General features: G+C 37.5%; 1 protein-coding gene across 1 annotated transcript; it reads right to left on the reverse strand.

Moving 5' to 3' along the window:
* Positions 1 to 1341: 1341 nt before the first annotated feature.
* dnaaf11 (dynein axonemal assembly factor 11) lies at positions 1342 to 20794 on the reverse strand. Its single transcript, XM_067452556.1, has 12 exons — positions 20682 to 20794; positions 20344 to 20511; positions 20147 to 20224; positions 18478 to 18650; positions 18211 to 18392; positions 17223 to 17402; positions 16989 to 17063; positions 12827 to 12889; positions 12643 to 12712; positions 12249 to 12344; positions 11088 to 11170; positions 1342 to 3640 (listed from the first exon to the last, which is right to left on the reverse strand). The coding sequence occupies exons 1-12, from the start codon at positions 20689 to 20691 to the stop codon at positions 3448 to 3450; spliced, it is 1371 nt and encodes a 456-aa protein (XP_067308657.1). The 5' UTR covers positions 20692 to 20794; the 3' UTR covers positions 1342 to 3447.
* Positions 20795 to 23452: the final 2658 nt, after the last annotated feature.

Consider the following 23452-nt stretch of genomic DNA (forward strand, 5'->3'; position numbering starts at 1 on the left):
GGCATTTTACAACAGTTCCCACACAAGCGATTTATAGATAATTAAGACAGAGCATGCTAATCAATGACTTAAAAGATAGTTAAAGCTACACTATGTCATTTTTCCATCCGCTTACTCTACACGTTACTCTGTGCGTTCGCTCAGCGGCTGCTGTGACACTTGTTGCACACTGCTAAGAGTAAAGCGTTTCTGCAGAATAAAACCAGAAACCGAGGGTAACGCAGATATGACGCAACTGACAGGCGACTCCCTCAGACGTCCCGGCTCCTTGGTTAAAATATAAATTTTCTCACAATTTACAAATAGTTGGAAACATTTGGGATATTGTAAGAGCTCAACTGAACAAAATGTACAACACTTGCCTGGTGGTTTTTGGATATTTTACTGCAAAAATACTACCTCCACATCAGCTACATAAATGAATTAACTATCCATTCAGAAACGTCCTGTTGCATTCTACATGTTTTCACTTCTTCTTGAGTCCCTCCATCATTGTCCGACAGTTTGAACATAAAAGGCTGATCATAGCGCAAACTCTTGAAGCTCCGCCCTCTACTTGAAAGAGGGTGGGGTGCAGCAGCTCATTTGCATTTAAAGGGACACACACAAAAGTGGCGCATATTTGCTCTCCCTCAAAAAGTGACCATTTTAACATGATATACATTTTTTATCTGTGGGGTATCTTGAGCTAAAACTTCAGACACACACACACTGGGGACATCAGAGATTATTTTACATCATGTAAAAAGTGGCATTATAGGACCCCTTTAAAATCATTTCTAAATACTGCTCTTTGAAGTGTAATCTGTTTACTCTCTGAAGCATGTCTGCGTGGCTTTTATAAGATTTAAAGTCCAGAACAGCACAGGGCTGTTTAAATGTCAGCATCAAGGTAAATTACTCATCTGCTGACAGGAGATTTTAATAAAGGTGGAAATGAAACCAGCACAGACAGCCCATCTGCACATATCGATAATTCACTCATACACACATAAAGCGGCAGGGGAAAGGACACAGATGCAATACTGAGGAAAGGTACATACCTGCCGACCCTGAGTGTGAGCTGTAAAGAATATCTGTGTACTGTGATGTGTGTTTCACCTTGTGTGTGTAAGGAGTGTGAACTATAGGGTGAGTATATCTTCTTGCTTTTCTGAAAATAGCAATACTGCAGAGAAATGAGCTCATCCGTTGGCAGTTATGTACACATCTGACCTCTTCAGCGCACAAACACACACAAAAAAACATATTTACCTTCATCCACTTCTCCGACACATTCCTCCAACACAAATGAAAAAAAGAAGAAAAGAGAGAAAGACAGGGAAAGGAAAAGCAGCACAACAATATCTGACTCTGAAGCCTATGATAAGAAATCATGAACTATTAAGTGATTAAAACGAACAAACGCAGTGCAGTGCGCAAATGACCAGAAATCACACGCATGGAGTAAACGACCATTTAAATGTTTGGGGTTGATCAGATTTTTGCAATATTTTATATTCCGCAAGGCTGCATTTATTTGATAAAAAATACAATAAAAACAGAAATATTTTCATCTTATTACAATTTAAATGAACAGTTTTCTATTTAATATATTGTAAAATTACATTGATTCCTATGATGGACAAGCTGAATTTTCAGCATCATTACTCCAGTCTTCAGTGTCACATGATCCTTCAGAAGTAATAAATGCTATTTAAACAACATGGCCACTGGAATTGGAAATGATAACTGCGTCGGGCTGAAACTAGCAAAATGCACTTGCCTGGCATCGCATGGCGCCGGGTCTATGATTGGGCCATGAGATTGACAGCTGTGTGTGTGAACGAGTGTGTGAGAGCGGGAGTATAAGCGGGACCTTGATACGTCACTCCACCTCAGGATCACTACTGTGCAGACTCAGGATATTTTGGCTTCATTTTTATACAGTGGAAGGAAGTGGAGACGTGTCTTTTTTTACAGTCTAAGGCTTTATACATTTTATTTTGATAATGGATTCAGAAATCAATAATTTATAATAATAAATAATTTATGCAGCACATCAAAAATAGAAACAGTGTCAACTGAACAAAACATGCCAAAACAGGCATTTCCATTGCGAGCAGCTTAATTGGTTATAATGGGAGCGATTTAGTTTTGATGCCTGCATTCAGTGTAGACACTTCATTAGAGACACCTCCTCCTTCACATCAGACAGACATGACTGTAAATCAATAAATTAGCATCTCTGTGTGTGGGGGGGGGATCTTATAAATCACACTGATGTTTTTTGAACATGTAAAATTCCTGTGATGGGTAGTTTTAGGGCAGTGTAGGGGGATAAAATATACAGTTTATGCAGTATAAAAGACCATTACGCCTATGGGAAGTCCCCATAAAACATGGAAACCCAACGTGTGTGTGTGTGTGTGTGTGTGTGTGTGTGTGTGTGTGTGTGTGTGTGTGTGTGTGTGTGTGTGTGTGTGTGTGTGTGTGTGTGTGTGTGTGAGCCTGTTTATGTGGTTTATGAGGACACAGATTTGTATAACTACATGGGTATTACACTGGTATTACACTATAAATGTGGTTTATGAGGACATTTCAAATAGCTTTAAAATATACTAAATAATGTTTTTTTGAGAAAGTAAAAATGCAGAATGTTTCCTGTGATGGGTAGGTTTAGGGGTAGGGCCAGTGTAAGGGGATAGAAAATACGGTTTGTACAGTATAAAATCCATTAGGCTTATGGAGAGTCCCTGTAAACCACATAGACCAACGTGTGTGTGTGTGTGTGTGTGTGTGTGTGTGTGTGAGCCTGTTTATGTGGTTTATGAGGACACTAATTTGTATAACTACATGGGTATTACACTGGTATTACACTATAAATGTGGTTTATGAGGACATATCAAATGTCCTCAAAATTCAAATGGCCTTAAAAACATACTAAATGATGTTTTTTTGAGAAAGTAAAAATGCAGAATGTTTCCTGTGATGGGTAGGTTTAGGGGCAGGGGCAGTGTAAGGGGATAGAAAATACAGTTTGTACAGTATAAAAACCATTACGCCTATGGAGAGTCCCTGTAAACCACATAGACCAACATGTGTGTGTGTGTGTGTGTGTGTGTGTGTGTGTGTGTGTGTGTGTGTGTGTGTGTGTGTGTGTGTGTGTGTGTGTGTGTGTGTGTGTGTGTGTGTGTGTGTGTGTGTGTGTGTGTGTGTGTGTGTGTGTGTGTGTGATAGAGAGAGAACACACTAAAAGTGAATGATCTGTAGCAGTGAAATATTCAGCAAGCTTTAATGAGACTAAAAAATTACTCATCTGCTTAACTATATGTCTAATGAAGAGAGCTAAATATATCTCACATTATTTCATCACACACAGTTCCACAAGCTCAGCAGAGTGTGTTATTATGCTTATGCTCGCTTGCTGTGCCATATCATAGTATATTCTCTCTCTCGCTGTGTCGCTCACATAAGTGGAGGCACTTCTAGATCATCCACAAAGTCCTTTGACACAGGCCTCTCCTCCACGGCACAATGCTGGTGAGGCTGTGAGAGCTGCAGGGGCTTGTGGGAAGACTCCTTTCCTTTGGGAACAATGTTGGCCAGACTCCCAGCCAGACCAGGTTCCACCTCCAATAATTCACGCCCTGGTGCTGCCCTGCAGAAAGACAGATCTGTCTGAGATTGCCATTTGTTGTATCTTAAGAATTTATTAGTCTATAACTCTTGTCTAACTGTTCAGTCAGCACAATCCCTGCAAAATCAAAGTCATTTTAAGGTTTCCTCACCTGCTCTTTGCTAAATCCCGTCCAACACAAAGACACACCCAATATGGCACATTTGAACCTATTTACTTTATGAATAAATGTCCTAGTTTTACTGTGTAAGAACATTAGTGCACCTTATTCTAAAGCAAAAAGGAAAACAATCATAATGTTTATTGTAAGAGACTTTATAATCTTAATCTATAAACCTATAAAATTACTTTTCAGAACAACAGGCCATGTAGGGTAAAACATAATAACAATTAAGGGCTATATTGCAGTCAGCTGGTCTTTATCATAAAAATACACCGATCAGGCATAACATTATGACCGTTCTAAAATTGTGTTAGTCCCCCTTTTGCTGCCAAAACAGCCCTGACCCGTCGAGGCATGGACTTCACTAGACCCCTAAAGGTGCGCTGTGGTATTTAGCACCAAGATGTTAGCAGCAGATCCTTTAAGCCCTGTAAGTTGCAAGGGGTGGCCTCTATGGATTTGACTTGTTTGTTCAGCACATTCCACAGATGCTCGATTGAGACCTGGGGAATTTGGAGGCCAAGTCAACACCTCAAACCTGTGTTTTGCTCCTCAAACCATTCCTGAACCATTTTTGCTTAGTGGCAGGGCTCATTATCCTGCTGAAAGATGCCACAGCCATCAGGGAATATCGTTTCTATGGGTGTACATGGTCTGAAACAATGCTTAGGTAGGTGGTACGTGTCAAAGTAACATCCACCTTGATGTCAGGACCCAAGGTTTCCCAGCAGAATATCGCCCAAAGCATCACACACTGCCTCCGCCGGCTTGCCTTCTTCTTATAGTGCGTCGTGGTGCCATGTGTTCCACAGGTAAGCAATGCACGCACACCCAGCCATCCACAAGATGTAAAAGAAAATGTATTATTTATCAGACCAGGCCACCTTCTTCCATTGCTCCGTGGTCCAGTTCTGATCACGTGCCACTGTTGGCGCTTTCGGCAGTGGACAGGGATCATCATGGGCACCCTGAATGGGCTGTGGTATGGAAGTAAAACTGTGCCACTGGATTTTGAATTCTAATTTTTAGCACTGAATTTTTTTACATCGAATTTTTAACACTGAATTTTATTTTGCATCTAAATCAGACTTTGAATTTTAAAAGCCATCGAATTTCTAGCTCTGTTTTTTTTTTGACTATGACATTTTTTCAATGTTTTAAAAAAATTCAGTGTAAAAAGAAATTCAACGTCTCAAAAAATTCAGTGTAAAAAAATTCAACGTCTCAAAAGATTCAGTGTAAAATAATTCAACGTCTCAAAAAATTCAGTGTAAAATAATTCAACGTCTCAAAAAATTCAGTGTAAAAATATTCAGAGTCAACATCCGGGTAACCAAGGAGAAGCAATCGATCCCTGTATCAAATCATCCAACATCCAGCCAATCATTTACGCTCCATTGGTCATGTGATGCTGAAACAGGAAGGCGGGGAACAGGGCCGTTTCTACCCTAGGCGAGATTCATATTGTAGTAGGTTGTGGGAGTGGCTATGGTTAACTTATGAGCTACTCGTAATTAATGTGCACAGGTGATGCGGGTGAACCCTGATTATTTATGGAATGGGTGCGGGACGCTCGAGAGGGACGGTGTGATTTGCGTGTGCGAGGAGCTCTCATTTGTGGGGAACGCTAGACGGCCGCTCGGGACAAATAGTGTCTCCGGCGGTGAAGATAGTCAGTTAGTGGGGGGCAAATGTGTTAGAGAGTTAGGGGTTCAAGCGCTGGATAGGAGAGCTCTTTAAAGGCACATAATTACCTGCTAAGTGATCTGACCCGCACCCGGACTGTGGAGGATGCTGAACCGGAGAGAATAATTTAAGCCTACTGTGATGCAATCGACAAGGGGAACCCCCGAGTGACTTCCCTGCTGACGTGATCCCGTCCCTTATGACGGCACCCATAACAAGGGGGGTAACGTGTTTTATAAAGTGTTGTGTTTTAACTAATAATAAAGCAATTGATTGTAAACTGCCCTCCTGGTGTAGTGTTCTCTGCCTCCATTATATCCGGTTGTTACAATATGTTGCACCCCCCCCCCCCCTTTTTTTTTTTTACTTCAACTTATTAAGTAAATATGACTTCCTTATTTCATGGGCATATTGTACATGCATTAATCGAATAATGTAGCTAGGTTATCTCTGAGATCACAGATGTTGGGGGGTTCGGGGGCATGCTCCCCCGAGAAAAATTTGATTTCTATGATCTACATATGTGTATTTTAAGATGTTCTGAAGGCCAAAAAATTAGATAACAATAGCTTGAAAACCATGTCACTCGGCGCCGCTGCGGATTGAAGAACACAGTGAATCAAAGACTAAAAGACGGGACGAAGCAGTAGCCGAAGCCTTGCGCCAGTTTCATGTTTTAAAGGTTAATCACATATTTTTTTAGGGGGGGCTGATGCATAAGTTCATAAAAAAGGGCCTAGTGACGCCCATGGTTATGACAGTATTAGCCTACTTAATCAATTTACACTAAACAGCTATCTCTGATGTAAAAAAATAATAATTCAAATTAACTGCTATAATGTTCTGCACCTGAAATGAGCATGGCGTGTGGTCCGTCCAGTACTAATATTCAGTGTAATGTTTTGCTCACCATTATGATAGAGGGCAGTGGCGGCTTGTCAATAGAGGGCGCTGGGGCGCCGCCCCCATCACAATTCCAGAAATATACATGTATACAAAAATTATATAAAAATGAAATAAAAATAAAATAGTTTACTCATATGATGTATGAGTGGGTAATTAAGAGCCTTAGCATTTAATAAAAAAAAACTATTTTATATGTTTTTTAATGTTTCATGCGGTTTCATGGGCGAGGGACGCCGGACAAATGGATGTCTATCTCAGTCCATAATTCGTCGGGCAGCATGTGACCTGAAGCTGGTCTCTAATTGGTTTCTTAAAGATTCTCCTCCGGGCGCAGGTCGCTGCGTCCCTGGCGAATCGGAATTGCATACATGCTTTTTGATCCAATCTGATTGGTTCTCGTCAACTGTCATTCAATGTTACGCTCTTGGCCACTACTGCGAGAGAGCGTTGGTGACAACGTCACTCCGACCCCGCCCGCCTAAACATTCGTAGAGATGGCAGCAGTCAAACTAAATTCTGTGATTGATTTACAAAAAAATCCTTTCACAAGGCGTTCGCTGGAAGAAAAAATAAGAATTAAGGATCTCGGACCGGACCAGCCCGATTTACAAACTCAGCAGCAGTCCAGTGACAGAGGACGAATTCGCTACACTCGGAGCTTCACCTGCTCTCGTTATGAGAAAAGGAGGTGGCTGACTGGATGTGACGGTAGCATTGCCCTTTTTTTGCTTTCACTGTCTCTTATTTCAAAGTGAGTGAGAGGTGTTTTTCGACCTTGAAAAGAATAAAAACTTTTCTCAGAAACACCATGACCCAGGAGAGGCTGAATGCACTTGCATTGCTCTTCATGGAAAAGAGACTTGTCACTGAGATGACTGACTTTAATCAGAGAGTAATTGAGAAATTTGCTGGCCAGAAAGAAAGGAGAGCAAAAATTATGTTCAAGTAGTCAATATGCCAGTCTGTTGTTGCTACTTTTGTTTTTTCCTTTCCTTGTTCAATTATATATGGGAAATAAATGTGTAAAAAGATAAAAAGTGCAGACACTGTTTTCTCTTTAATGCTTGAATTTAGTCAACATGCTTCTTGGTACTGCTTTGTATTTATTTTACTTATTTGATTTATAAATAAGTAAAATAATTTATAAGTAATTATACTTATATATTATTATTATTATTATGTATAATTTATAAGTAAATTATACTTAAATTAACATAATTATACTTAAATATACGCAATTATTCTTAAATATACGTAACCCCCCCCCCCCCCCCCCCCAAAAAAACCCGCGCCCCCCCAAAAAAAAATATCACCAGCCGCCACTGATAGAGGGACCAGCTTAGTAGAGAACAAGTAACCAATAAGTAGGCTATACCTGTATATTTCGCTTTCTTTTTACGATACTGAGCCCCTGATGGCTTTGACCTTTTCATGATGATGAAACTAAAGCACGCTGTAACGAGTAGAAATATAGTGTGGCCCCTTTAAGAGTTGCGAGCGCTCCCTGCAAACGAAGTCTGCATTTTGTGAATGTGCGCACTGAGTCTTGAGCTCCCATGTGTGGGGATTATTTTCTGTTTTCTGTTGCTAACAGTTATTTTGTTTTATTAAGTAATGCTGTGGATGGAAAGGGAGTTTGTGATGAGAGTTCAGCGGGGAATAAAGTGCGATCTGTTTGATGTTAATCGCCTCCGTGTTTGCATCCACTACAGTTACATTAAGTGAGCTATCCGCATTTTTCACTCGGACACAAGCGTTACAATGCCACGGATGACGACGTTCCCTGCCGCCCTCTACATGATCTCATTTCATTACAGCAGCTCCACTATCACCATGGCGACTTCACTCCAATAATCGCAACTAATCATAATGCCTTGAAATAGAAAAAGTACGAAATATTAATAATAAAATATATATGAAATAACTAAAAAATCTTGTTGGGGCGGGGGCTCATTGACGCCCCCCAGCTGTTGGCGCCCTAGGCGACCGCCTAGTTTGCCTATGACTAGAAACGGCACTGGCGGGGAAGTTCACTTCAGGTGAGCTCCAGAGCTCAGCAGCATGGCTCAGAACACACACGATGGCGCTTCAGTGAGTTTACTCATGACCAATGGAGCGTAAATGATTGGCTGGATGTTGGATGATTTGATACAGGGATCGATTGCTTCTCCTTGGTTACCCGGATGTTGACTCTGAATATTTTTACACTGAATTTTTTGAGACGTTGAATTATTTTACACTGAATTTTTTGAGACGTTGAATTATTTTACACTGAATCTTTTGAGACGTTGAATTTTTTTACACTGAATTTTTTGAGACGTTGAATTTCTTTTTACACTGAATTTTTTTAAAACATTGAAAAAATGTCATAGTCAAAAAAAAACAGAGCTAGAAATTCGATGGCTTTTAAAATTCAAAGTCTGATTTAGATGCAAAATAAAATTCAGTGTTAAAAATTCGATGTAAAAAAATTCAGTGCTAAAAATTAGAATTCAAAATCCAGTGGCACAGTTTTACTTCCATACTGTGGCTATGCAGCCCCATACGCAACAAACTGTGATGCACTGTAAATTCTGACACCTTTCTATCAGAAGCAGTATTACCTTCTTGAGCAATTTGAGCAACAGTAGCTCGTCTGTTTGATCGGACCACACGGGCCAGCCATCGCTCCATACGTGCATCAGAGAGCCATGACCCTGTCGCTGGTTCACAACTATTCCTTTCTTGGACCACTTTTAATAGATGCTGACCACTGCACAACAGGAATAGCCCTCACGAGCTGCAGTTTTGGAGACGCTTTGATCCAGTCGTCTAGCAATCACAATTTGGCTCTTGTCAAACTCACTCAAATCCTTACGCTTGCTCTTTTTTTTTTTTTTTGCTTCTAACACATCAACTTTGAGGACAAAATGTTCACTTGCTGCCTAATATATCCCACCAACTAACAGGTGCCGTGATGAAGAGATAATCAGTGTTATTCACTTCACCGGTCATAATGTTATGCCTGATCGATGTATAGCCACAACATAAACTTTGTATCCACCTGAAAGAGGTGATTGCAATGACTGGCTCAAATTATCCTTATTGTTATACAGCTATGTAACCAAATAAATAAATAAAGATTAAAATATTGATTCGAGTTGCATTCTGGGATACCTGGGTGTCTCAAATTCGCACAAGTTACTTCCTGGTGCATCCTTGATAAAAGGCACAGGGCAAGAACACATCCGTGGATTTTAACTGTGCTTGGTTAGATGTGAACTTTGAATTGGAGCGGTACTTTGGCTCAAGCACAGATAAGAACGCATATTGAGAAAGGGCTCATGTTTAGTCATTGCATTGAAAAGCAGTAAGCAGTGAGGTAAGCTGATAAATGCCCATCAATCCACTACTGCCGTCCACCATGACTGAATGCCATGGACTCAAACTGAAAAGCTTGTGATCTCAGCACACAGCAAGGCTTTATTTAAACTCTTTACTAGTACGACCCAGGATGATTTCTGCTTAATTATTTGACTACATAATAACAGTAATACAAAGCGTATTATTTATAGTACAGTATCAGAGTCACTCTTTTTATCTCTGCCTCTTTCTTGGTTTAAGAATGAATCACTGAAAATTTAATTAGTGCAGCAACTGAATCCTGATTGGATAGATAGTGTGCAATTACATTGTGCTTTCAGAGCCAATCAGTGCCTCAGTGGGTACATTATCACACACACGGATGATTTACAGAAAGTGCAGTGATTTCCTCAGGGGCAGGTATACAAACGCAGGTGTGTTTGTGTGACCTGAGGGTCTCAGTAAATAATAACACGGGCGTAGGTGTGTGTGTGTGTGTGTAAATGATAGCAGGAGCATCTGACCTCCCAGTGTGTCAGGAGGTCAGAAGTAATCAGGTTCAGATGATGTCATCCATCAGGATGGAGTCAGAGCGCAGAGTATGTGTTTGCGAGCGGAATGACAGTAACTGTTTTTTTTGCAACTTATTTGCATTTTTATTAGGTTTTTAATCTTATACCCCGGTGTTCACTTAAAGCAACTGAAGGACACGCAGTCACATGATCGCTCAATGGAACAAAACCTTAAAGTCAACAAACTAATTCCACTGGCACACGGGTTAATGCAAACCTGCATTAAGACCCATTAGACGTGCGTATACACACACACAAGGGATATTGTTCTGTTTGAAAGTGAACCCCACAAGACCTGCTGCTGTGAACTGCAAAGAGAAAACTAGAGGACGACTGAGAGGTCTATAAAGAGAGATCATTTATAAAACAGATAAGCGTGTATGTGTGTATATATTGTAATTTAGTCCTTTATCAAACTTAGCTCCAAAGCCCCGTTGCTAATAAGAAGCTCAGTGTCCCTGGAGTGACCTGCAGTTGAGTGTTTTGCTCAAGGACATAACTTCGATTCTTGTCATCTTAAATGGTTAGTTCAAACAGAAATTCAAATACTGCCACCGTCTCACTCACTCTCACGTCATATGAATGCCCGATTCTTTTTAAAGTTTTTTTTTTTAAAGGTTTTAAGATTTTTGTATTTGATATGTGTACCAAGATTAAAAACTAACCCCCGACATTGACCAAGGTTACATTTATGTGGTCTGGAGTGATATTAAGACCAAGATGGCAATATTAAGACATGAATACAGATGTGTGTAACACACACATTCATAGACGGGCACCAGAATTGCAACCCAGTTACCTGGTCTCTTTCTTGGTATTCTGGTTACTGGTAACACTGGCTGGCCTTACAGTTGGTTTCTTTGGTTTTATCTCTCCATGTGCCTAAAAAATAAAAATAAATAAATAAATAAATTATAATATATATATATATATATATATATATATATATATATATATATATATATATATATATATATATATATATATATATATACATATATATATTGTACAGGACATATTGCTATTTGTATTTGTAATGTTTTAAAAGAAGTTTCTTCTGCTCATCAATCCTGCATTTATTTAATAAAAAAATGCAAAAACAAAATTAATAATATTGTGATATATTATTACCATTTAAAATATTTGGTTTTCATTTTATTATACTTTAAATTATCATTTTTTCCTATAATGCAAAGCTGGATTTTCAGGATAGTTACTCAATCCAGTCTATCACTCAGAAATCATTCTAATATTCTGATTTATTATGAGTGTTGGAAACAGTTCTGATGCCTAATATATTTGATGAATAAAAGGTTCAAAAGAACTGCATTTATTCAAAATAAAAACATATTTTCAAATAATATAAATCTCCTTTACTATCAATTTGTATCAATTTAACACATCCTTGCTGAATAAAATTATTGATTTATTTCAAGAAAAAAAAATTACTGACCAGTAGTGTATATTGTTGTATTAGAAATTATAAAAAAGTATAAGTATTAAAAAAAATTATCACAGGTTATAAAAAAATATCATTATTAGATATTCTATTAGAATGATTTCTGAAGGATCGTGAGACACTGAAGACTGGAGGAACGATCCTGAAAATTCAGCTTTGCATCACAGAAATAAATGATCATTTAAAGTATAATAAATTGAAAACCAATTATTTTAAATTGTAATAATATATCACAATATTACAGTTTTTCTGTATTTTTCTACTTTTTTGTAGGTGACCAAATACTTATTTTCCACCACCATTTGCAAATAAATTCTTTAAAAATCAGACAATGTGATTTTCTGGATTTTTTTTCTCATTCTGTCTCTCATAGTTGAAGAATGTATGATGACAAAAAAACAAAAAACAAAAAAAAAATATATATATATATATATCTGCAATGGGCATGATGCTCAAAGACATCAGGTGTTTGAGAAGGGTTTCAGGTGTAGTGAGCTGTACCAGAGGCAGGATGAGGAGCAGGTGGCCGGTGGTTTGGGATCTCTGTGCTGAGCTGTTGTCAGGTTTCACTTCTGCAGGCAAAACCAGCTGGAACACCTGCACACACACATACACTTTTATTAATGTGGGGTTTCAAACACTTGCCGCTGTTAAAATGAACTACGATATCACTTGTCATAAACTCATATCCATCGATACGGAGTCACACACACACATACATGGGGTGTGGTGAGGCGAGAGCCGTTTACTTGTGTCGGTCTGCGGCAGATTCGTGAGGAAATGAGGCAGAATAAAGAGTGTAGATTTACTGCTGGGTAATCAGCTTTAAAGGTCAAACTCATCAGATGCGAGAGAGGGAGATGGAAAGAGAGAGAAAAAGAGATGGATAGTCTACCTTTCCTTTGACGGTCACTCTCACATATGTTGGCTGAACATCCACATCCAGCAGGGAGGTGTCCATATGCCTACAGCACAGAAGAGACCGTTAGGAGAAAAGTTACTAAATGATGGCCAAATACGCTCAAAGTTCACTCAGAGAGAATTAATACTGCTAAAACATGACTGGAGTGTATCTGTACCTGTAAACATGTAAATCCAGAAGCATGCAGTTGTTCTCATCCTCAGTAAGACTGAAGTCCAACCTTGTAGACAGAGATCAGATTAAATAATTATATCCAAACTAAAACTCCGGTACTGTAGGGTATGAGGATGTATGTATGTGACCTCATTCGTATCTGTGCTTGGAGTGGAGCACTGTTTATTCAGATTTATGATACATATCTTTCCTGTGTCCTAGTTCAGCCATCTTACATGTTGTGTTGTTGATTTCCTGTTTCTCACTATAAATAGTAAATAGCATGGCCTAGTCTCATGTAGCCAGACTTTTGACATCCTTTCTGGACAACTTTGCACCATATTATGCACTAAATATGAACTAAAAACATATTTTGAATATTGTTTTCAGTTTGTATTCCCATACTGAATTATGAACTCATGCACATCGGTATTTTTGGGCATTTTGTATTTTCTCCATGGGTTTTGACTCATTTTTAAAAAAATGTTTACCTGTTAACGGTCACCCCTTTTTTAAGCATAGACGTGACAATACACTAAACTTAAATGATTGTAATTCATAAACAATTTGGGTTGGTTTCTTTTTAAAGAAAGCACATAGTAGATTATTGATGTGAATTTATATTATACAAAATATATATTTTACAAAATATTTTGGACTAGCTTTGGAATTGCTAGAAAATGAAAGCCATATGTTTAATCAAATTGTGTTGACGTTGATATCACAAAATATTTTTTAGGTGTGTAGCAACTCATAAAGTAATAACGGCACATAATGTAATAAATATTACATTATTATGATCATACAATGTTCATAATGTAATTTTCTCAAAATGTGATCAAATCCTGAGCTCATAATATAATAATTTTTACATTATGAGAAAATTATTACACAAACTCACCAAGAGCATGTCATATTTTGATTATTGTAATAGCTTTTAAAACATAAAAAATATTGTGATAGAAACCATACAAATATTTTTCTTCTTCTTCTTCTTCTTCTTCTTCTTCTTCTTCTTCTTCTTCTTCTTCTTCTTCTTCTTCTTCTTATTATTATTATTATTATTATTATTATTATAATAACATAAATGTTTATTAAAAAGCATGGGTATTCCTTTACAGTACATTAAACAAATCTAAATCCAGGTAAATAAATAAAATCAGAACTTTTGCAAATACTAGTAATCTGGTGGGTTTTGTAGGCAGGTTAAGACTGGATTTAGATTTGTTTTAAATGTACAGTAAGAGAATAGTAATAGTTTCTACAATATGACATGTTTTTGTTAAGTTTATAATGTAATACATTTCTCATAAGTTAACAAATTGTATTACATTACAAGCTCAAGATTTTAGTAGGTTTTAAAAATGTATTACATTATGAATATTTTATTATAATAATACAATACTTATTACATTATGTGCAGTTATACATTATGAGATGCAAGGCGCTAAACCAAAAACAGACACCGGATGACACCCAGACTCCACTGGAATGATCTTAAAGCATTCTACTGTCTGTCACAAATTACAGTATTTTTCAAATTGCTTACACACAATTTCTGAAACAATGGCTTCATTTATCAAAATTCTACACACAAACCCACGAAACATGCACACAAGATGCAAAACGTCACATCTCTTGCAAAAGCAACCAGTATTTTAACTCTTCTACAAATGGTGTTTTCATAGTAACTCTCCACATAAAACATTAAATGAATAGCCACATATACGCTTAACAACACAGATGTGAAAAATGTAAAACACTACTATCTTGTGTCTTTTGCTTGTTCAGTGTTCAATGGAGATTACAGGAGTTTGTCGTAGCACTTGTACACTGTGTATGAGCACAAATACACTCTATATACAGTATGTCTGCACATCTGATAAACTTTACAGTTGTTGAACTGAACTGAATCTTGACTTGAGTTGAATAATGGCACTATCGGCTTGTTATTTACAGCTGTATTTGAACGTGTTACTAGCCTAGAAATCTAGACGCACTTAAAGCAAATCTAATCTGCCCGCAAGTGTCGTCTAGCAACTCTCAATACCCTTCTGAGCTGTAATCGCCAAACTCTTGTCGGGCCAATCACATCGTGTATAGAGTCGGTGGGCGGGGCCATAATGACGACGGCCGAGTTGCGTTTGCGTGCGTCTAGTAAACACAGAAACTGGTGACAGCGGTCTTTCGAATCAGCTTTGACCGTGACTCTGGAAGACTTGGAGTTAAGCTTTTCTCTGAGAAAAGAACAAAGAACGGCACTGAAGTCATTCTTAAGAAGGGAAGATGTGTTCGGAGTTTTGCTGACCGGATACGGCGAATGTTTAATCTAGCAACAAGCTCTGTTTCACCTTCGTTGCTCTGGTTGGTGTAGCGCTATCCTATCGCGTGCAGAGGGAGTTTGAAAGACAACCGTTTATCCCGCCCTTGGATTGAGCCCTGTCTATGGTGAGTTTCCAGACCAAACATCTAACGTGTTACTATTGTGAAGCTCCTTTGAACAATCTGTATTGTAGAAAGCGCTATAAAAATAATGGTAACTTGACTTGACATACTCAGCATGTATGTTTACAAAAATAAACATAGAAAGGGTCAAAATGTATGTTTCCCAAAAGATTTGATCTCTAAGTTATTAAAATAGGCATATTTACACTATAAACAGAAATGCAAAAGAGTGAAAATAATTTCTTTCTTACTGAAATCACACAGTTTAGATTTTTTTAAGTGATCAATTCATGTACAAGTGTTTCCACACGTGATTATTGGGTGTAGGTAATTGGGAAATTATTGAGGCATTTAAATGGCAGTGTTTTCTAAAAGAAACACAAGACATTTAAGTTTTGAATGATGTGTGTTTAGTGTTTAGCATTTTGCAAAAAGTTTGTTTTGGTCTGAAGATTAGGTACACGAGTGAGAGTGAACGGTTTCTAAGTGGGCAACCTTTAGTGCGTAAGCAATTTTAATAAACTGTAATACATTTCTGTCACAATATCTCTTCTATTACAAAACAGTTGACAAATATGCAACCTTTACTTTCAGACCTTACCAACGACAAGATTTTTCAAGATTAGAAAATGATTTGATTATTAATATTTTGCTGTAAATTTAGTCAAATTAGAAACATGAAACTGCCCACTAGGTGGAGGAGCCCCCAAGGCATTATGAAAGTTTTTAAAGCACTATTTCCATGGTAACATAATATCCAATTTCAAAAAGATGAATGATGGATTGAAACATTTTTAATGTTTCAATAAACTTAAATAAATCCTGATCCCTTCAGCTCAGAAATGTACTGCTACACCATTTCTGACAGTCAGGGTAGACAAGTTTAATCTGTCCACTAGGACACAAAGGCATGTTTATAAAGTGCCAGAGTGTGCCTTAAACATTTGCGACCTTTGTGAATGTCAAAGGAATAAATTGGTATTGCTTGAAATATAAAAAGTAAATGATATTCTCAAACAAACACACACATTCAAAATCTGGTTGTTTGATTTACATGTCAGTCGGAAAGTCTCTTCCTAAAGAACAGAATCATTTACACTGACACAGGCTGACAGTCAAATATATGGCACGGGTATATTTGTGTGTGTGTACAGGTATATGCGGTTTATGCAGACACCGATGTAATGGCATGAGTAAACGTAAACCAAATGGCTTAGGGCAGGTTTAGGGGTAGTGTGATAGAATATAGAATATATACAGTATAAAAACCATTACGTCTATAAAGAGTCCTTGTAAATCACATATTCAAGAAGTGTCTGCGCATGTGTGCGTGGCTGGGTAAACCCAACGTTATGGGGACAAAATGTCTCCACAAAGATGGCAATATCCGAAATCCTTGTCTTTGAGGGGACATTTTTTGGTCCCCATAAGGAAAACATCTTATAAATCACACTAAGTGATGTTTTTTGAACATGTTATAAGCCAGAATGTTTCCTGTGATGGGTAGGTTTAGGGGTAGGGGCAGTGTAGGGGGATAAAATATACAGTTTATACAGTATAAAAGACCATTTTGCTTATGGGAAGTCCCCATAAAACATGGAAACACAACGTGTGTGTGTGTGTGTGTGTGTGTGTGTGTGTGTGTGTGTGTGTGTGTGTGTGTGTGTGTGTGTGTGTGTGTTTGTGTGTGTGTGTCTGTGTGTGTGTGTGTGTGTGTGTACTTGGGCTCATTGACGTTCAGCACTTGTCCGTTTGCAGTGATCAGAGTTCTGGGAGTTTTCATCTTAGGCTTCTCCCTGTAGAAAGAATTGACTGCTGTAAGTGAATGTGTTAAAAATGTGTTTTTCTCTCTTTGTATTTTATCCAAATGTAAAGATGGCAAAATGGCATGACGCTGATAATAAGATATAGAAAACATTACAGGGATTTAAACCCTTTCTTAGTTAGCAAAGTACCGCTCTTTCTCTTTGGCCCTCCTCTTGTCCTCCAGATGGCGATGGGTCTCTAGTCTGGATTCTGGTGTGAATGCACATGGTTTTTCCCAGAATTCCCTCTCTTTATCCTCTGCGTCTTTGTGAGCCTTGGAGCTTGATTCTGGATTTTGATGGGTCCCATTTTGGTTCTCAGAGAGCGATCTGTAAGAAATCATTGCAGTTAAGTCTCATTAAAAGAATAAAACTCACCTGACAGGAACAATGCAGAAAATCCTCACTGTTTTACCCCAAAAAATCCTCAAAATGTCAGGTGCTTCAATCTTAAAGAAGCTTTACTAAGAAGATTTTTAAGGTGAATTAGTATAAAAAATGTGTGTATCTTCCACTGTTTTATGCCCTTGTTTTAATGTGGTTCATTTGCTTAAAGGCACAATATGTAAGATTTTTGGATTAAAATATCCAAAAACCACTAGAAAAATTTTGTATATTTTGTTGACTTACATTATCCCAATTGTTTCCAAGAAATTTTTCTTAAATGCAGAGAAATAAGCAATTTTAACCAGGACACTGGCCATGTCCATGCATCGCCTATCAATGACATCATATCCGCTTTACCCTTGATTTATGGTTTTATTTAGCAGAAACCTTGGATATTGAATACATTCATCGAAAGAAGACTATAAAATCATTGTTATATAGCTTAACACAGTTAGTCTTAGTGTTTAAATCTCGTGTTCAGGATCTCGAGTACCATGTTTTACCATGCCTGATTTACTGCAGTGTGCAACAAGTGTCTTGGAGAAGATGCGAGCAAACGCACAGAGTAGCATTATAACATAACTTTCAACACCCTCAAATAATGTATTTAATATGATAAAATAGCATCATCGATAGCTATAGATGCAAAGCATTATCAAGCTTAACCAAGCGAGCTTGTCATGCAACCCAGATTATCTTATGGCCCTCTCAATTCAGTTTTCCAAACTTCATCTATCTCAAAGACACTCACTGGTTTATTTGAGGATTTTCCTGCTTTTCTGTGTCTGAGGTCTCTTTGAAATCACTCCTCTTCTGCTTCTCTCTCTTCTCTACATATTCCGCCTCCTGCTCTAAAACACGCTCCCTGACTGCATCCAGCTCCTGCAGGGCCTGGATACGCTCAGCTCGACCGATTTCTTTCCCGTCCAACCACTGCAAAGCATGAAAGACAATCATTCTTTCATTGGACAGAGCTAAACATGTCTCTCTCTACTGTATGTCTGTCTCAGTGCAGTACCCGTAGTTGAGGCAGAACTGCCACCACATACTGTCTGTATCCGTGAAAATCCGCGCAGGGATTTCCCACCAGGTAGAGCTCTCTGAGATGAAAGTTCTGCTTCAGAGACTCCACACTGCTCAGCTTACCCACGAAATTCACCGTCAGGTCTAGTTTCTGTAAGCTCTCGCAGCCTACAAACAAATACACACAAATAAATTATTATTATGCGCATATAGAATACTGAACAGGAGTAAGACAAAAACTATGTGGTTAGAGATGTAATACAGTATCTTTGCAACAAAACAACACACTTTCAAAATGAAAACTTATTCAAAAAGAGATGCTACATTTTAAATGGGAAAACTCATTTAGATATGATAATAAAAATTATGTAATGAACTTTTTCTAGTTGTCAAAAATGGCACATTTATAGTTAGCATAATGAATTACACTTAAAGCAGCACTGGGTAACTTTTGCTCTCGGGTCCCCCTAGAGTTTAACTACTGTTAAACTAACTACTCAACTACTGTCGTAAGCTGTCATCCTACAACTGGGGATTCCATCGTCCGTAAAACTGCCGTAAAGCAGTCGAATTTTGTAGTTCTTTTTGTTCTCGGGTTGCTACCCGAAACCCGAAGTTTAAAAGTACGATTGAAAACGATACAGACCACGTCAAGCTATGGCAGACGTGTCATTCAACCTATTGTAAGTTGACATCAAGTAAGTCATCACAAGAGTCTTGAAAATATATTATGAAGGTTGAAAAGTTACCTAGTGCTGCTTTAAGGTTAGGAGACTTGCATGAATTTGAGGGAAGCTGAACATCCAATAAAATAAAATGAGTTCTGAGTAAAATTATTACATTAACACTAAACAAACAAAAAAGGTTGACAAAAATGTATTTTAGATTGTGCGTTTTTTTTTTTTAAAGTATCTTCTGCTCACCAAGGCTGCATTTATTTCAAGATCAAGAATCCAGCAAAAACAATAATATTGCAAAATATAATATACATTTCTATTTGAATGTATATTTTAAAACGAAATTTATTCCTGTGATTGTAAAGCTAAATTTTCAGCATCATTACTCCAGTCTTCAGTGTCACATGATCCTTCAGAAATCATTCTAATATGATGATTTGCTGCTCAAGAAACTTATTATTATACATTTTGAAAACAGTTTTGATGAATAGAAAGTTCTTTGATGAAAAGAACAGCATTCATCTGAAATAGAAAGCTTTTGTAACATTATAAATGTATTTACTGTCACTTTTGATCAAATTAGTGCATCCTTGATGAAATGTATTGAAAGTATTAATTAAAAAAAAAAACTTCTTACTGACCAAAAAACCCATGAATGGTAGTGCATTATATTACAAAAGCTTTCAGCATATTAGAATGGTTTCTGAAGGATATGTGACACTGAAGACTGGACTAATGATGCTGAACATTCAGCTTTACCATCACAGGAATATTTAATTGTAAAATATATATTCAAATAGAAAACAGTGTTTTATGCTGTTTAATTCAGGATGTTTAATGCATCCCTGTTGAGCAGACTTTTTTAAACAACAATAAAACATCTTACTGATCTAAAACTTTTGAACAGTAGTGTATACATTTTTGATAATTAGTTTAATAATGAATTAGTTTAATAATGAAATCAAAATCTATGAAACATTTAGTCACCTTCTAAATTCTCAATGACTTCGATGTTGTTCAGTGCCAGATTTAAATATTCCAGCTTCTTTAGTCTGCCCACATTTTCTGCAGAAACAAAGTTACAAGAGTAACAGTTACGTATGAATAGCCTGAATATTGCCAACTTTGTTAATATTTAGTTGTTGTGTTCCCGCTGACTGATGTGTACAGGAATGTCATGTTACCTATTTTAGGGATGAGGTTGTTTTGTAAGTACAGGATTTTGAGGTCTCTGCACCATTTTTGAATATGCTCGATCCTCTCGATATCCTGCTGATGGAGGGAAACCTCCTCCAGGGAGAAGATCTCGCCATTGTTGTGTTCTGCTCTGCGGCGGATCAGATCCTCACTGACTGATCAGAAGAGAGAGGGATTAGTTTACAGGCTAAACTGCAAAAACTAATAACTCCCATTTGAGTTTATTTGGGAGGAAATCTTTATTTAAAGATGTAAATAATATAATTGATACATTAATGGAGTTAATAAAAATATATAGTATTTACACAAAGAATGAAGCACTTACTGTGGACCATGGTTTGCTCGCGGTAGTGTTAGGCGTTGCTATAGAAACGGACACGCTGCAGAAGAGCTCGTGCTTGTGTTTTCGGGTGTTACTTTCGTTGTGAAACATTCCAGCGGAGCAAAACAGAAAACCCGGACAATAATTCAATATTCAGTTCGACAAGAACAGCTCTAATACGATGTAACCCTGGCACATGTTTTAAAAAAATAGTTTAATAGTTGTTGTTTTTTTTTAGATTTGCGCACTTGTTTCTCCGTTGATATTCAAGTAGCAATTCTGTCACCTAGCGGCTGGTCAGTGTGAACAACTAACTTAGTCCATGAGACAGAAGATGGGTATTTTTGATGGAAATAAAATATGAACTTCTATAGTGATGTTTATGATATCACAATTGACCAATTTCAAAGACATTTTAGATCACAGTGAACTCACACTAAACTAACAAAATAAGAATTGAACACAGTGTCACAGTGGGCTCACATGGTGAGCACATTGTGACAACAGTATGAGCACACAGTGAGCTGCTGAGAGCTTACACTTTTAGCTCGCTGTGACCTCACAATATGACCACATCACGAGTATCCTGAGAGCTCACAGTGATCAAATTGTTGTTGACTGGGTAGTTTGCTGTAGATTACAAAGGCCTATGTTTTTCAAAACCGTCTGTTGCAAAATTTACAGAAAATACAGAAAATAATTGTACATTTTTCCTGCCCTCATGAAATGGGTTGAATTTTGCTGAAATACAACACATATAACAGAGAATATGCATGTAAAACAGTGGGGTGCAGCTGGATAAAATTTATTTAGCTCGTTCTCATAAAAAGATTAGCCTATCAAAATAAAGAGCCTTTTGTAAAAATGTAGTGGGACATAAATCCTTTATTGAGACACTTTAATATGTTTTATATTTTTACTGTCAGAGCTGACTTCTGTATTCATACATGTATCTTATATAAAATATTTTATCAGAAATATAAATACACAACTACTGATTTATCATGGAATCAAAATTTTAAATAATGCAGTTTTATTTATAAAATGACTTAATCATCTATATTTTTAGATCACACAGATCAAAACAAGAGAGACTGAGTAAATGTGGTGTGGACTGAAGTAAAGAACTGAAGCCATATATAGGCAGACAAACTCTAGGACTGATCATTACAACCAAACTCACACTCATCTCCCCGTCCTTTCCTTCTGATGCTCTTTTATGACTGATATTTCACCACACCACTCCATTCAACCTCCCAGTAACAGCGTCCACACACACTCTCTCTCAACACAACACCTGTGGACGACCATCAAATCTGTCTGGATGATCAGGATACTGCTGGACTTTATTAAAGTATAATCACTCTGTTCCTCTCAGACAAACTGAGAAGTTTGTTCACTGTGTTTAAATCCACATTGAACTGTTGTGAATCATTTTAAAACACTTGACTGTATGCAAGTGGCACAGTTATTGGAATAAAACTGTGTTCACGAGTTTGTGTGCCCATATAATCTTAGTGAAAGTGGTAAACAGATTTGGCTTGCTGTCTGCTATAGAGGGGCTCGGAGAGGATATTCTACCCGAGCTCCGATTGCCCCCCTATAACAGGCAAATTGAATGAATAAAATAATAAATGAGTTATTTATATAGCGCTTTCATATGTACTACTGTACACCCAAAGCGCTTTACACTCGTATCAGGGATCTCTCCTCAACCAACACCAATGTGGTATACAAAATTGTACAAAAGAGAGGAGCAGGGGAGGAGGAGGGATGCTTCAGGAACTAAAAAGGGGAAGAGGTAAGCTGCTGGTTTTATACCTTGGTATTAATTGAAAGATTAGATGGGCGTACTCCTCCCGAAATTACGTTTATTAACTTCACTTTTTGTGTATAGCCTAGATTAATTGTCAGTCTGCACAGTAAAAATTGTTCACTGGTTGTATTTCTCAAATTCTTTTAGTGAGAGGCAGTGACAAGTAATTCAGGACAAGAAAATCTTTAATTTGTTGACTTTAGTTCTGTTTAATGAAGGAATATTACAATATTCATATTAATGAAGAGAATTACAATGTAGAAAGTCCTTCCAGGTTTTTGGCTCAGGGGTAGGGTTATTCTTAAAGGGATAGTTCACCCAAAAATGAAAATGTGATGTTTGTCTGCTTACCCCCAGGGCATCCAAGTTGTAGGTGTCGGTTTCTTCAGTAGAACACAAATGAAGATTTTTAACTCAAACCGTTGCAATGTGCCAGTCAGTTTCAGTTTCAGTTTATTAGAGGATAACCCCTTGAGATGAAACATCTCGTTTTCGAGGGGGTCCTCAAAATAACATCAGACAATTCCATACTCACACATATAAAAACTCTTCCACACAATCAACCACCCCAATCAGATATCTTCATTTGTGTTCCGAAGATGAACGAGGGTCTTACGGGTGTCCAACGACATGAGGGCGAGTAATTAATGAAATAATATACATTTTTGAGTGAACTAACACTTTAACTTCTTTTTTGATCTATTCTTTGCAAAAATGCATAATTTCTCTCTTATTTGAAGTGCCATGAGATTCTGCAAACGACAAGTGCAATGGGACGTCCATCTAGCACATTTACGTTAAAAACAAATGGAAAAATAGTGCAGAGGGATGGAAAAAGTAATTGTATGTGAACGTCTTCAAATAGTGCACCTTATGATCCACTAAATAATACATTTTTCAAAGACTACTGAAACAGAGAGAAAATGATACTGGCATTGATCTTTGAGGAAAACAGTAA

The sequence above is a fragment of the Pseudorasbora parva genome, chromosome 9, assembly GCF_024679245.1.
Source record: "Pseudorasbora parva isolate DD20220531a chromosome 9, ASM2467924v1, whole genome shotgun sequence".
NCBI lineage: Eukaryota > Metazoa > Chordata > Actinopteri > Cypriniformes > Gobionidae > Pseudorasbora > Pseudorasbora parva.

Bases quoted from the DNA above. Each gene is read 5' to 3' on its own strand.
- dnaaf11 (XM_067452556.1), bottom strand. The intron at 20,225-20,343 runs GTAACATGACAT...TTGTTTCTGCAG, and splicing joins CAACCTCATCCCTAAAATAG to AAAATGTGGGCAGACTAAAG. The intron at 17,064-17,222 runs GTACTTTGCTAA...TTCTTTCTACAG, and splicing joins AGGGCCAAAGAGAAAGAGCG to GGAGAAGCCTAAGATGAAAA.